At 56.7% G+C, this 13,993-nt stretch overlaps 1 protein-coding gene across 1 annotated transcript in view; it reads right to left on the bottom strand.

The window, feature by feature from the left end:
- fhod1 (formin homology 2 domain containing 1) overlaps window positions 1–12,753 on the bottom strand; it is a gene marked incomplete at its 5' end in the record, with an annotated part of 37,209 nt that extends 24,456 nt beyond the window's left edge. The window contains 12 exons of the mRNA XM_030087033.1: window positions 1,671–1,721; window positions 3,360–3,386; window positions 4,023–4,052; window positions 4,647–4,709; window positions 4,795–4,896; window positions 5,290–5,693; window positions 5,770–5,913; window positions 9,916–10,010; window positions 10,098–10,209; window positions 10,918–11,012; window positions 12,201–12,306; window positions 12,573–12,753. Of these exons, the coding sequence (XP_029942893.1) occupies window positions 1,671–1,721; window positions 3,360–3,386; window positions 4,023–4,052; window positions 4,647–4,709; window positions 4,795–4,896; window positions 5,290–5,693; window positions 5,770–5,913; window positions 9,916–10,010; window positions 10,098–10,209; window positions 10,918–11,012; window positions 12,201–12,306; window positions 12,573–12,753 (1,410 nt within the window). The remainder of the gene's footprint in view (window positions 1–1,670; window positions 1,722–3,359; window positions 3,387–4,022; window positions 4,053–4,646; window positions 4,710–4,794; window positions 4,897–5,289; window positions 5,694–5,769; window positions 5,914–9,915; window positions 10,011–10,097; window positions 10,210–10,917; window positions 11,013–12,200; window positions 12,307–12,572) is intronic.
- Window positions 12,754–13,993: the final 1,240 nt, after the last annotated feature.

Genomic DNA, 13,993 nt, shown 5'->3' with positions numbered 1-13,993 from the left:
TTTGGACTATATTAAAATATTACCGATATTAATAACTGTAAGCACTCTAATCATTCTTCAATAATTTTTAAATCTTTCATTCAAAAAGTAGCCGAGGTCACACAGTCCAGCAGAGTCCTCTTCAGTTCCCTGTTTTTACACCTTGATCATGTTTGCACTTTATTTTTGTTAATTTATTTCACCTTTAAATGTGAACAGCAGTGGCTGTTTTAAGACTCACTGGGATTCAACTTCTGTGGAAACAACTGATATTATTTAATTGTATTTTTTCTGCTAAAACTTTAAGATTGTGCCTTTTGTAAGACTCTGCATTTGAGTCATGTTAATAAAGGTTACAATAACACAAAATAGTCAGACTTTCAAAATTTCTGTCAACTTTTAACTTTTTTTTTAACATAAACATGGTGGGCTTCTCTAGCAGTCCAACACCAGGCTGAGCTGGTTCTCTGGGGAACCCTGTGGAGACAGACGGGAGACAGACAGTGTCCTCTGGTTCTGGTTCTGCAGGTTTCCTGCTGGCTCTGGTATCAGTGTTGATCCTCAAGCTCTACTGCTGTCCCTCTGGACCTGTCCCTCTGGACCCGTCCCTCTGGACCCGTCCCTCTGGACCTGTCCTTCTGGACCCGTCCCTCTGGACCCGTCCCTCTGGACCCGTCCCTCTGGACCCGTCCCTCTGGACCTGTCCCTCAGGTGGACAGCCTCAGGAATGTCCTCTGTTCAGGTGTTCTGTTCTACTTGTTCTGTTTCTCAGGACCTCCAGAGACCGGCGTGGACCCAAAACCTCGGACTCTGGAAACGGAACCAAACGCCCAGAGACACATGAGGGACACAGAACCTGATCCAGAGTCCCTCTGAGTCCCCGAGGCCACAGAGCCCCGTCCTGCTGGACGTCCTTCACTCAGACACGTCCAGGTCTGGAGTTTTACTGAAGTAAAGTTATTCCCCGAGACCACAAGGAGTCTGGACAACAGCCGTCCCCTCACCGGGCCACGTCCGTCCCCTCACCGGGCCACGTCCCGTCTCCAGACTGGACTTCCTCCTGGCGCCTGCTCGTGTTGCGATTCGATCCCATAAATGATTCTTTCTCAATATTTACTCCTCCGATATTTAAACTGTTAATCAGTGGATCCGAGGAACCGGCCCGGAACCGACCCGGAACCAGAGGTTCCCACCCTGGAACCCATCCAGATGGCTGAACCGGTTCTTCTCCAGTCTCTGCTGCTGCAGCTCCTCTGCCTGCAGGCAGGAGGCGCTCCAGGGCTCAGACTGAAAACACTACAGCTGCAGAAGAAGAGACCAGCATGAGCCGGGGGGGGGGGAGGGGGGGGGGGGGGGGGGGGGGGGGGGGGGGCAACGGCCAGGCCGGCCAGCAGAGAGCGCCAGGGACAGCAGGGACAGACAGGAGGACAGGAGGACAGGGAGACAGCAGGACAGGGAGACAGGAGGACTGGAGGACAGGGAGACGGCCTGTAGCTGCGTCCTCTGAGCAGCGGGGGGCAGCAGAGAGCTGTGAGGGCCTGACTGGCTCAATCTGACTAAACAACACACACACACACACACACACACACACACACACACACACACACCACACACAAAACACCACCTGACCACCACCAAACCCAAGACACACTGCAGCTCCCAGCATGCATTGCGGCTGTGACGGTACTCACTCGAATTTCCTGAGAACCGGCTTGTCGGTGGTTAAGCTAACGTCCTCCGGGCTGCAGAGACACACACACACACACACCACTGAGATACACACACACACACACACAATACACACACACCACTGACACACACACACACAATACACACACACCACTGACACAAACACACACACACACACACACACACACACACAGACCACTAAGATATACACACACACACACACACACACACACACACACAGACCACTAAGATACACACACACACACAAACACACACACACACACACACACACACACACACACACACACACACACACCACTGAGAGACATACATACACACACACACACACCACTAAGATACACACGCACACAAACACACACCACTGAGATACACACACACACACACACACACACACACCACTCACACCACTGAGACACACACACACACACCACTGAGAGACACACACACACCAGTGAAATACACACACACAAAACACACACCACTAAGATGCACACACACACAAACACACACCACTGAGATACACACACACACAAACACACACCACTGAGATACACACACACACACACACACACACACCACTCACACCACTGAGACACACACACACACACACACACACCACTGAGAGACACACACACACCAGTGAAATACACACACACAAAACACACACCACTAAGATGCACACACACACAAACACACACCACTGAGATACACACACACACAAACACACACCACTGAGATACACACACACACCACTCACACCACTGAGACACACACACACACACACACACACACCACTCACACCACTGAGACACACACACACACACACCACTGAGAGACACACACACACCAGTGAAATACACACACACAAAACACACACCACTAAGATACACACACAACACACACACACCACTGAGACAGACACACACAACTGAGATACACACACAACTGAGATAGACACACACACACACAACTGAGATAGACACACACACACACAACTGAGATACACACACACAGACACCACTGAGATACACACACACACACACAACAAACACACACCACTGAGATACACACACATCTGAGATATACACAACACACACAACACACAACTGAGAGACACACACGACTGAGATACAAAAAACTGAGAGACACACACAACACACACAAACATCTGAGATACACACACAACACACACCCAACACACACACACACACACACACACACACACACACACACACACACACACACACACACACACACACACACACACACACACACACACACACACACACACACACACACACACACACACACACACACACACACACACACACACACACACACACACACGGCTCTGCAGTGAGAACCCGGCAGCAGCAGCAGCATCGTCAACTAAAGGTGGTCTTTCTACGGATCCGGAACCGGAGCAGATCCACAGTGGATCTGGAGAAGACTTGGAGCAGATCCGCAACAGATCTAGACAAAGTCTGGAGGGGATCTGGAGCTCTGACCAATCAGATGGACTTTCTGGAGAACCGGTCTCAGAGTTCTGGATCTTGAGGCTGCTGCAGACCGCCAGGTACTGGTCCAGACCGGCTCCACAGCTACTGGACGACGGACGCAAACTACACACAGCAGGCGCGGGGGGGGGGGGGGGGGGGGGGGGTACTCACCAGAACACCTGGTCTTCATCCCAAGTTCTGAGAGAAGAGGAGGGAGGAAGAGGAGAAGGTTTGAGCAATGAAGGGTGGAAGAGGGGCGCGGGGGGGGGGGGGGGTATAAACAATTCTGAATAATTCCGAGTGTGAGAAGAAGAACTGATCCAGAAAGAAAAGAGGAGGGATCCTGGTCCACGGACCCAGACCCGGATGCAGACCCAGACCCCATATAGGTCTACAGCTGATCCAGAGGAACAGAAACGCTGTGAGGTCTGGGAATCCAACCAGAGACCCAGAAGTAATCCAAAACAGATTTAATGTGATCCAATGAAAGAAAGACCCAGAATAACCCAACAAGTCCACAAGCAAGACCAGATCCAGAGTGATCCGCACCACAGGAAACCACACAGCTGAAAGGTCCCAGATCCAAACCCTGATCCAGACCCTGATCTGCACTCTAGTCCATACCTGGATCCAGACTCAAATCCAGACCTGGATCCAGACTCTAATTCAGACCCGGATCCAGACCTGGATTCAGGTGGATAATAATTAAGGACCATGAAAATAATCCAGAAATTCAACAACAGATCCAGAACTGATCGGGAACGGATCCAGAACTGATCCAAAACTGATCCAGAACCTCCAGCAGGAAGAAAAAGAGCCAAGAACAAATTTTACCGAGAAATGATTAAAACTGGAGATTTCATCCTGAAAGGAAAACAACAAACAGCAACAACAAACATAAACACACAGGAGGAAAATCATCACTGGAAATAATCCACAAAAACTGAGGAACTCAGGATCTGGAGCTGGTCCTGGTTACTATGGTTACCACCATCCTTTCTACAGAAATCATGGTTACTGTAGGCGTTTTATTACAGAAAGATCGTGGTTACCATGGTTACTACTGGTATTTTTCTAAATAGATAGTGGTTACCATGGTTACTGTAGGCGTTTTATTACAGAAAGATCGTGGTTACCATGGTTACTACTGGTATTTTTCTAAATAGATAGTGGTTACCATGGTTACTGTAGGTGTTTTTGTGGTTAACATCTTTACTGTGGGTGTTTTCATGGTTACCATGGTTACTGTGGGTGTTTTGGTGGTTACCGTTGTTACTGTGGGTGTTTTGGTGGTTACCATGGTTACTGTGGGTGTTGTCGTGGTTACCGTGGTTACTGTGGGTGTTGTCGTGGTTACCGTGGTTACTGTGGGTGTTGTCGTGGTTACCGTGGTTACTGTGGGTGTCTTGGTGGTTACCGTGGTTACGGTGGGTGTAGGGCTGCCTGGATGTTACTCACTTGAAGCTGGATTTGTTTTCGGCCCGGCCCGGCTGCTCCGAGGTCGTCTGGGTCAACGTGGCGCTGTTGTGAAAACACACAATGACTCACACATGGTGACACAACTCTCTCTCTCTCTCGCTCTCTCTCTCGCTCTCTCGCTCTCAACCTGCTGGGCGGCTCCTCGTGGGCGGAGCTGGCTTTAGAGAAGAGGCGGGACTTCCTGCTCAGACCCAGAACTGACATGTGGTGGCTGAGGAAGGAGCGACTCCTGGTGTCCACAGAGGGACAGACAGAGACACGGAGAGACAGGAAGCAAGAGACAGAGAGACGGGGCGACAGAGACACAGAGAGAGGACAGGGAGAGACGGAGACAGGACAGTCAGAACCGTCACCAAACCATAAAAGACAGCAGACCCAGAAGAATCCCAGACAGAAGAATCAGTGTTGCTGTAAAATGTCCCCTTCTGTGGTCCTGCAGCAGGTTCCCAGGACACTGTCCCCAGTAGACCCACAGTCCCCAGTAGACCCACAGTCCCCAGTAGACCCACTGTCCCCAGTAGACCCACTGTCCTCAGTAGACCCACAGTCCCCAGTAGACCCACAGTCCCCCAGGTGAGGTCACACAGGGTTATGGTGCAGTCAGGAGCTCTTTGGGACTCACGGGCTCAGGGGGGCAGTAGTCTCAGGCTCTGGGGTTCCACTGGGTTCAGGATGGGGGGCGGTGGTCTCAGGCTCTGGGGTGCCACTGGGTTCAGGGTGGGGGGGCAGCGGGGATCCGGCTGGGCTGGAGGCGGAGCTACTGGGGTCTGAGACCACCGGGGACGAAGACCTGCTGCCCGGCTCGTCCCTTGGCCCGGGGGGAACGGGGGGGTAGGAGGGGGGGTCGGAAGGGAGGGGGGAGCGGCAGGGGGCGGAGCCAGGGGAGGCTAGCAGGTCCGGGAGGGTCTGGCTGGAGGAGCGGCGGCTCTTCCTCACTTCCTGCTCGCCGGCCGCCGGCTTCCTGCGGTCCTTCCGCAGGTGAGGGGACGAATCGTCCACGTCTCCGTCCTCGTATCGCAGAGCCGTCTGCAGAGACACCCAGGGACACCCATCGTCTCCGCTGCGCTGCTCCCGCCGGACGGTGCCGCGTTGCCGTGGTTACCTCGTAGACGGTGAACTGGGCCCGCAGGGCCGGCTCGGTGGCCAGGCTGCTCAGGTGTCTCTGGACCACCGTCTCCATGTCCAACTGCTCCAGACTGTCCACCACGTCATAGAAGGAGTCCTGGTCCGGGAGGACGGCCAGAGTCTGACACACACATACGCACACACACACAAACACACACACAAACACACACAAACAAACACACAGGGTTTAATTAACCTAAATAACCATTTACCGCACACAACACCCACTAACTGCCTACAACCAATCTGTGTCCACCCACCGTCCGACTGTCTCCAAACCGCCGTCCGACTGTCTCCCACCCAAAGTCCGACTGTCTCCCACCCAAAGTCCGACTGTCTCCCACCCAAAGTCCGACTGTCTCCCACCCAAAGTCCGACTGTCTCCAACCTGCCGTCCGACTGTCTCCCACCTGCCGCCCGACTGTCCCCCACCCGGCATCCGACTGTCTCCAACCTGCTGTCCGACTGTCTCCCACCCAAAGTCCGACTGTCTCCAACCCGCCGTCCGACTGTCTCCCACCCGGCGTCCGACTGTCTCCAACCCTCCGTCCGACTGTCTCCAACCCGGCGTCCGACTGTCTCCAACCCGGCGTCCGACTGTCTCCAACCCGGCGTCCGACTGTCTCCCACCCAAAGTCCGACTGTCTCCCACCCAAAGTTCGACTGTCTCCAACCCTCCGTCCGACTGTCTCCAACCCGGCGTCCGACTGTCTCCAACCCGGCGTCCGACTGTCTCCAACCCGGCGTCCGACTGTCTCCCACCCAAACTCTGACTGTCTCCAACCGGCCGTCCGACTGTCTCCCTCCCGCCGTCCAACTGTCTCCAATCCGCAGTCCGACTGTCTCCCACCCGCCGACCAACTGTCACCAACCCGCATTCCGACTGTCTCCCACCTGCCGTCCAACTGTCTCCAACCCGCCGTCCGACTGTCTCCAACCCGCCGTCCAACTGTCTCCAACCCGCCGTCCAACTGTCTCCAACCCGCCGTCCAACTGTCTCCCACCCAAAGTCTGACTGTCTCCAACTGTCTCCAACCCAATGTCCGACTGTCTCCCACCTGCCGTCCAACTGTCTCCAATCTGCCGTCCGACTGTCTATCACCCAAAGTCCGACTGTCTCCAACCCTCCCTCCGACTGTCTCCAACCCGCCGTCCAACTGTCTCCCACCTGCCGTCCGACTGTCTCCAACCCGGCGTCCGACTGTCTCCAACCCGGCGTCCGACTGTCTCCAACCCGGCGTCCGACTGTCTCCAACCCGGCTGTCCGACTGTCTCCAACCCGCTGTCCTACTGTCTCCACCCGCCGTCCGACTGTCTCCAACCCTCCGTCCGACTGTCTCCAACCCGGCGTCCAACTGTCTCCCACCCAAACTCTGACTGTCTCCAACCGGCCGTCCGACTGTCTCCCTCCCACTGTCCAACTGTCTCCAATCCGCTGTCCGACTGTCTCCCACCCGCCGACCAACTGTCACCAACCCGCATTCCGACTGTATCCCACCTGCCGTCCGACTGTCTCCAATCCGCTGTCCTGCCGTCCGACTGTCTCCAATCCGCTGTCCGACTGTCCGACTGTCTCCAACCCGCCGTCCAACTGTCTCCCACCCGCCGTCCGACTGTCTCCCACCCGCCGTCCGACTGTCTCCCACCCGCCGTCCGACTGTCTCCCACCCGCCGTCCGACTGTCTCCCACCCGCCGTCCGACTGTCTCCCACCCGCCGTCCGACTGTCTCCAACCCGGCGTCCGACTGTCTCCAACCCGGCGTCCGACTGTCTCCCACCCGCCGTCCAACTGTCTCCCACCCGCCGTCCAACTGTCTCCAACCCTCCGTCCGACTGTCTCCAACCCGGCGTCCAACTGTCTCCCACCCAAACTCTGACTGTCTCCAACCGGCCGTCCGACTGTCTCCCTCCCGCTGTCCAACTGTCTCCAATCCGCTGTCCGACTGTCTCCCACCCGCCGACCAACTGTCACCAACCCGCATTCCGACTGTCTCCCACCTGCCATCCGACTGTCTCCAATCCGCTGTCCGACTGTCCGACTGTCTCCAACCCGCCGTCCAACTGTCTCCAACCCCGCCGTCCGACTGTCTCCAACCCGCCGTCCGACTGTCTCCAACCCGCCGTCCGACTGTCTCCCACCCAAAGTCCGACTGTCTCCCACCCAAAGTCCGACTGTCTCCCACCCAAAGTCCGACTGTCTCCCACCCGCCGCCCGACTGTCTCCAACCCGGCGTCCGACTGTCTCCCACCCAAAGTCCGACTGTCTCCCACCCAAAGTCCGACTGTCTCCCACCCAAAGTCCGACTGTCTCCCACCCAAAGTCCGACTGTCTCCCACCCGCCGACCAACTGTCACCAACCCGCATTCCGACTGTCTCCCACCTGCCGTCCGACTGCCTCCAATCCGCCGTCCGACTGTCTCCAACCCGCCGTCCGACTGTCTCCAACCCGCCGTCCGACTGTCTCCAACCCGCCGTCCGACTGTCTCCCACCCGCCGTCCGACTGTCTCCCACCCGCCGCCCGACTGTCTCCCACCCGCCGCCCGACTGTCTCCCACCCGCCGCCCGACTGTCTCCCACCCGCTGCCCGACTGTCTCCCACCCAAAGTCCGACTGTCTCCAACCCGCATTCCGACTGTCTCCCACCTGCCGTCCAACTGTCTCCAACCCTCCGTCCGACTGTCTCCAACCCTCCGTCCGACTGTCTCCAACCCTCCGTCCGACTGTCTCCCACCCAAATCCGACTGTCTCCCACCCAAAGTCCGACTGTCTCCCACCCAAAGTCCGACTGTCTCCCACCCAAAGTCCGACTGTCTCCCACCCAAAGTCCGACTGTCTCCCACCCGCCGACCAACTGTCACCAACCCGCATTCCGACTGCCTCCAATCCGCTGTCCGACTGCCTCCAATCCGCTGTCCGACTGTCTCCAACCCGCCGTCCGACTGTCTCCCACCCGCCGCCCGACTGTCTCCCACCCGCCGCCCGACTGTCTCCCACCCGCCGCCCGACTGTCTCCCACCCGCTGCCCGACTGTCTCCCACCCAAAGTCCGACTGTCTCCAACCCGCATTCCGACTGTCTCCCACCTGCCGTCCAACTGTCTCCAACCCGCTGTCCGACTGTCTCCAACCCGCCGTCCGACTGTCTCCAACCCGCCGTCCGACTGTCTCCCACCCAAAGTCCGACTGTCTCCCACCCAAAGTCCGACTGTCTCCCACCCAAAGTCCGACTGTCTCCCACCCGCCGCCCGACTGTCTCCCACCCGGCGTCCGACTGTCTCCCACCCAAAGTCCGACTGTCTCCCACCCAAAGTCCGACTGTCTCCCACCCAAAGTCCGACTGTCTCCCACCCGCCGACCAACTGTCACCAACCCGCATTCCGACTGTCTCCCACCTGCCGTCCGACTGCCTCCAATCCGCCGTCCGACTGTCTCCAACCCGCCGTCCGACTGTCTCCAACCCGCCGTCCGACTGTCTCCAACCCGCCGTCCGACTGTCTCCCACCCGCCGCCCGACTGTCTCCCACCCCGCCGCCCGACTGTCTCCCACCCGCCGCCCGACTGTCTCCCACCCGCCGCCCGACTGTCTCCCACCCGCTGCCCGACTGTCTCCCACCCAAAGTCCGACTGTCTCCAACCCGCATTCCGACTGTCTCCCACCTGCCGTCCAACTGTCTCCAACCCTCCCACCGACTGTCTCCAACCCGGCGTCCAACTGTCTCCAACCTGCTGTCCTACTGTCTCCCACCCAAAGTCTGACTGTCTCCCACCCGCCGTCCAACTGTCTCCCACCCGCCGTCCAACTGTCTCCCACCCGCCGTCCAACTGTCTCCCACCCGCCGTCCAACTGTCTCCAATCCGCCGTCCAACTGTCTCCAATCCGCTGTCCGACTGTCTCCAATCCGCTGTCCGACTGTCTCCAACCCGATGGCCGATTGTCTCCCACCCGACGTCCAACTATCTCCAATCCGCCCTCCGACTGTCTCCAACTAGCCCTCCGACTGTCTCCAACCCGCCGTCCAACTGTATTGAACCCGCAGTCCGACTGTGTCCACCCATCATCCACCTGTCTCCCCCCGCCGTCCGACTGTCTCCCCCCGCCATCCGACTGTCTACACCTGTTCACCTTGTTGATGAGCGTCATGGCGAAGATGAGCAGCTCGGTGTCGGAACCGTTTTTCTCCTTCAGAACCTCCATCAGACAACTCCAAGGCTTCTGACCTGCAACACACACACTGAGTTAGTGTTGTTTCTGTGTGTGTGTGTGTGTGTGTGTGTGTGTCTGTGTGTCTGTGTGTGTGTGTGTACCTCGGTTTGAGTCCACGGTGTTGACGGCATTGATCAGCAAAGGACTGTTGGACTCGGCGTATTCGACAAAGACGATGAGCAGCTTGAGAGAAGTTTTGACCACCAGACGAGACTACACACACACACACACACACACACACACACGTCAGACATAACTACAGGCGTATGACAGACTGGACTACAGCCGGACTACAGACTCACTACAGCCAGACTACAGACTGGACTACAGGTGGACTACAGACAGACTACAGCTGGATGAGAGGTGTACTACAGACAGAATACAGCCGGACTACAGACAGAATACAGGCGGACTACAGACAGAATACAGCCGGATTACAGACAGAATAGAGGCGGACTACAGACAGAATACAGCCGGATTACAGACAGAATAGAGGCGGACTACAGACAGAATACAGCCGGATTACAGACAGAATAGAGGCGGACTACAGACAGAATACAGCGGGATTACAGACAGAATACAGACACAGTACAGCTGGACTATATGTGGATTACAGCTGGACTACAGGCGGACTACAGGGGGACTACAGCTGGACTAAAGACTGACAAAAGATTGACTACAGGCGGACCACAGACAGAGTACAGGCGGACTACAGCTGGACTACAGGCGGACTACAGCTGGACTAAAGACTGGTAATAGATTGACTATAGGCGAACCACAGACAGAGTACAGACAGAGTACAGGCGGACTACAGCTGGACTACAGACTGACTACAGGTGGACTACAGGGGGACTACAGAGGGACTACAGCTGGACTAAAGACTGACAATAGATTGACTACAGGCGGACTCCAGACACTCACCAGACTGCCGGTCAGGCTGTAGAGCCACTGCACCGTGTGGTTATGCTGAATCACTCCGTTCATCCCATCAACGAAGAGCATGATCTGACTGAGAGCTGACACACACACACACACACACACACACACACACACACACACACACACACACACACACACACACACACACACACACACACACACACACACACACACACACACACACACACACACAGTTTCCTCAGGACTCTGCAGTAGCAGTCTTTCAGGGGGGTCTGAGGGTCTCACCTCTCAGGATGTAGTTCTGGTAGTCTGGGGGTTCTGGGGGGTCTCTCGGGGGGGTCTGGGGGGGTCTGACCTCTCAGGATGTAGTTCTGGTAGTCTGGGGGGGGTCTGGGGGGGTCTCACCTCTCAGGATGTAGTTCTGGTAGTCTGGGGGTTCTGGGGGGTCTCTCGGGGGGGTCTGGGGGGTCTCACCTCTCAGGATGTAGTTCTAGTAGTCTGGGGGTTCTGGGGGGTCTCTCGGGGGGTCTGGGGGGGTCTCACCTCTCAGGATGTAGTTCTGGTAGTCTGGGGGTTCTGGGGGGTCTCTCAGGGGGGGTCTGGGGGGGTCTCACCTCTCAGGATGTAGTTCTGGTAGTCTGGGGGTTCTGGGGGGTCTCTCGGGGGGGTCTGGGGGGGTCTCACCTCTCAGGATGTAGTTCTGGTAGTCTGGGGGTTCTGGGGGGTCTCTCGGGGGGGTCTGGGGGGGTCTCACCTCTCAGGATGTAGTTCTGGTAGTCTGGGGGGGTCTGGGGGTCTCTCAGGGGGGGTCTGGGGGGGTCTCACCTCTCAGGATGTAGTTCTGGTAGTCTGGGGGGTCTGGGGGGTCTCTCAGGGGGGGTCTGGGGGTCTCACCTCTCAGGATGTAGTTCTGGTAGTCTGGGGGGGTCTGGGGGGTCTCTCAGGGGGGGCCTGGGGGTCTCACCTCTCAGGATGTAGTTCTGGTAGTCTGGGGGGGTCTCTCAGGGGGGGTCTGGGGGTCTCACCTCTCAGGATGTAGTTCTGGTAGTCCGGGGGGTCTGGGGGGTCTCTCAGGGGGGGTCTGGGGGTCTCACCTCTCAGGATGTAGTTCTGGTAGTCTGGGGGGGTCTGGGGGGTCTCTCAGGGGGGGTCTGGGGGTCTCACCTCTCAGGATGTAGTTCTGGTAGTCTGGGGGGGTCTGGGGGTTCTCTCAGGGGGGGTCTTGGGGTCTCACCTCTCAGGATGTAGTTCTGGTAGTCTGGGGGGGTCTGGGGGGTCTCTCAGGGGGGGTCTGGGGGTCTCACCTCTCAGGATGTAGTTCTGGTAGTTGTGGTCTGCTTCGGCTCCGACTTTAATGAAACACGTCAAACCTTCAGATGCCACGAACTCCGGGACCAGGTCTTTATCATCCTGCAGAGACAAAGAGACTGAGGTCCTGGTCCAGAGACGCCAGCCCGTCCACAGCTGTCCTCTGGTTCCAGGTTTCTGAGGTCCTGGTCCAGGGACGCCAGCTGACTGAATATTTCTATTAATGCAGGTGTGGAGAAAGTATAGGTCTCCTTTGAGTCTCCCTGGACTGGTCCCGGTCTCCCTGGACTGGTCCAGGTCTCCCTGGACTGGTCCCGGTCTCCCTGGACTGGTCCCGGTCTCCCTGGACTGGTCCTGGTCACACACACCTGGAACAGCTGTTTGAGGGAGAACAGGCAGCGTCTCAGCTCCGGACCCTGAGAGGTGTAGAGCCGCTCTGAAAGACAAGGACAAGACAGAGGACACGGTGAGACAGGAGACACAGTGAGACAGCGGACACAGTGAGACAGAGGACACAGTGAGACAGAGGACACAGTGAGACAGAGGACACTTCAACCTTCTAAATCAACAGAAGAGACAAACTGAGACATGTGTTCAATGATGGACAAACTCTCCAGAAGTCCCGGATGTCCACGTCCACCAGCAGAGGACAGCAGAGCGTCCAGCTGCACCAGGAAGGACAACCAGCTGGACAGCAGGACCGTGTCTCCTCGCCGTCCTCCGGGTCCAGTCCACAGGACAGTCAACAGTCAGGGACAAGACGGGACACGAGTCCAGCGGAGGGACAAGACGGGACACAAGGTCCAGCGGAGGGACAAGACAGGACACGAGGTCCAGCGGAGGGACAAGACGGGACACGAGTTCCACCGGAGGGACATGACCAGCAGTCCACAAGGTTCTGACCGTCCATGAGGACAATGAGCACTGTGGATGGCCACTGGTATGGCAGTGTCCCCAGGAGGGAACAGAGGTCCATGAGGACCCGGGTCATCTCCGGACCAGAACCAGCACCCTGACGGAGCCCGTCCACAGAGGACTGTCTCAGCTCGGACACGAAGAGAGACACCACTCAGAACATCTGGACACAGGGACGGAGACAGAGGCTGGACAGGAAGTGACACGCCACAGGAAACAGGAAGTGAGGACCAGGACTGGTCCTACCGGGACCCAGAACCCCCCCCCCCCATCAGATAAAGACTTCCTGGTATTTCCTGTCGGAAGACTGGGAGGCGTTCAGGGACAGTCGGGACGTTCCAGAACCGCATCTGAGTGTGGTTTACATCCCCACACAAACAGGAAGCGCACACACACACACACACACACACACACACACACACACAGTCTCGTATTTCTATCCTTGTGGGGACCTTCATTGACTCCCATCATGTCTAGCCCCTAACCTGACCCTTACCCTAACCCTAACCCACACCACAACAAAGCCTAACCCTAAAGAAATGTTTTTCACACACACACACACACACACACACACCACTGAGAGACACACACACACCAGTGAAATACACACACACAAAACACACACCACTAAGATACACACACACGCACAAACACACACCACTAAGATGCACACACACACAAACACACACCACTGAGATACACACACACACACACACACACACCACTCACACCACTGAGACACACACACACACACACACACACACACACACCACTGAGAGACACACACACACCAGTGAAATACACACACACAAAACACACACCACTGAGATACACACACACACAACACACGCACACCACTGAGACAGACACACAC

Source organism: Salarias fasciatus, unplaced genomic scaffold (genome assembly GCF_902148845.1).
Source record: "Salarias fasciatus unplaced genomic scaffold, fSalaFa1.1, whole genome shotgun sequence".
NCBI lineage: Eukaryota > Metazoa > Chordata > Actinopteri > Blenniiformes > Blenniidae > Salarias > Salarias fasciatus.
The sequence above is the reverse complement of the archived record's forward strand: the minus strand, read 5'-3'. Positions and strand labels throughout refer to the sequence as shown.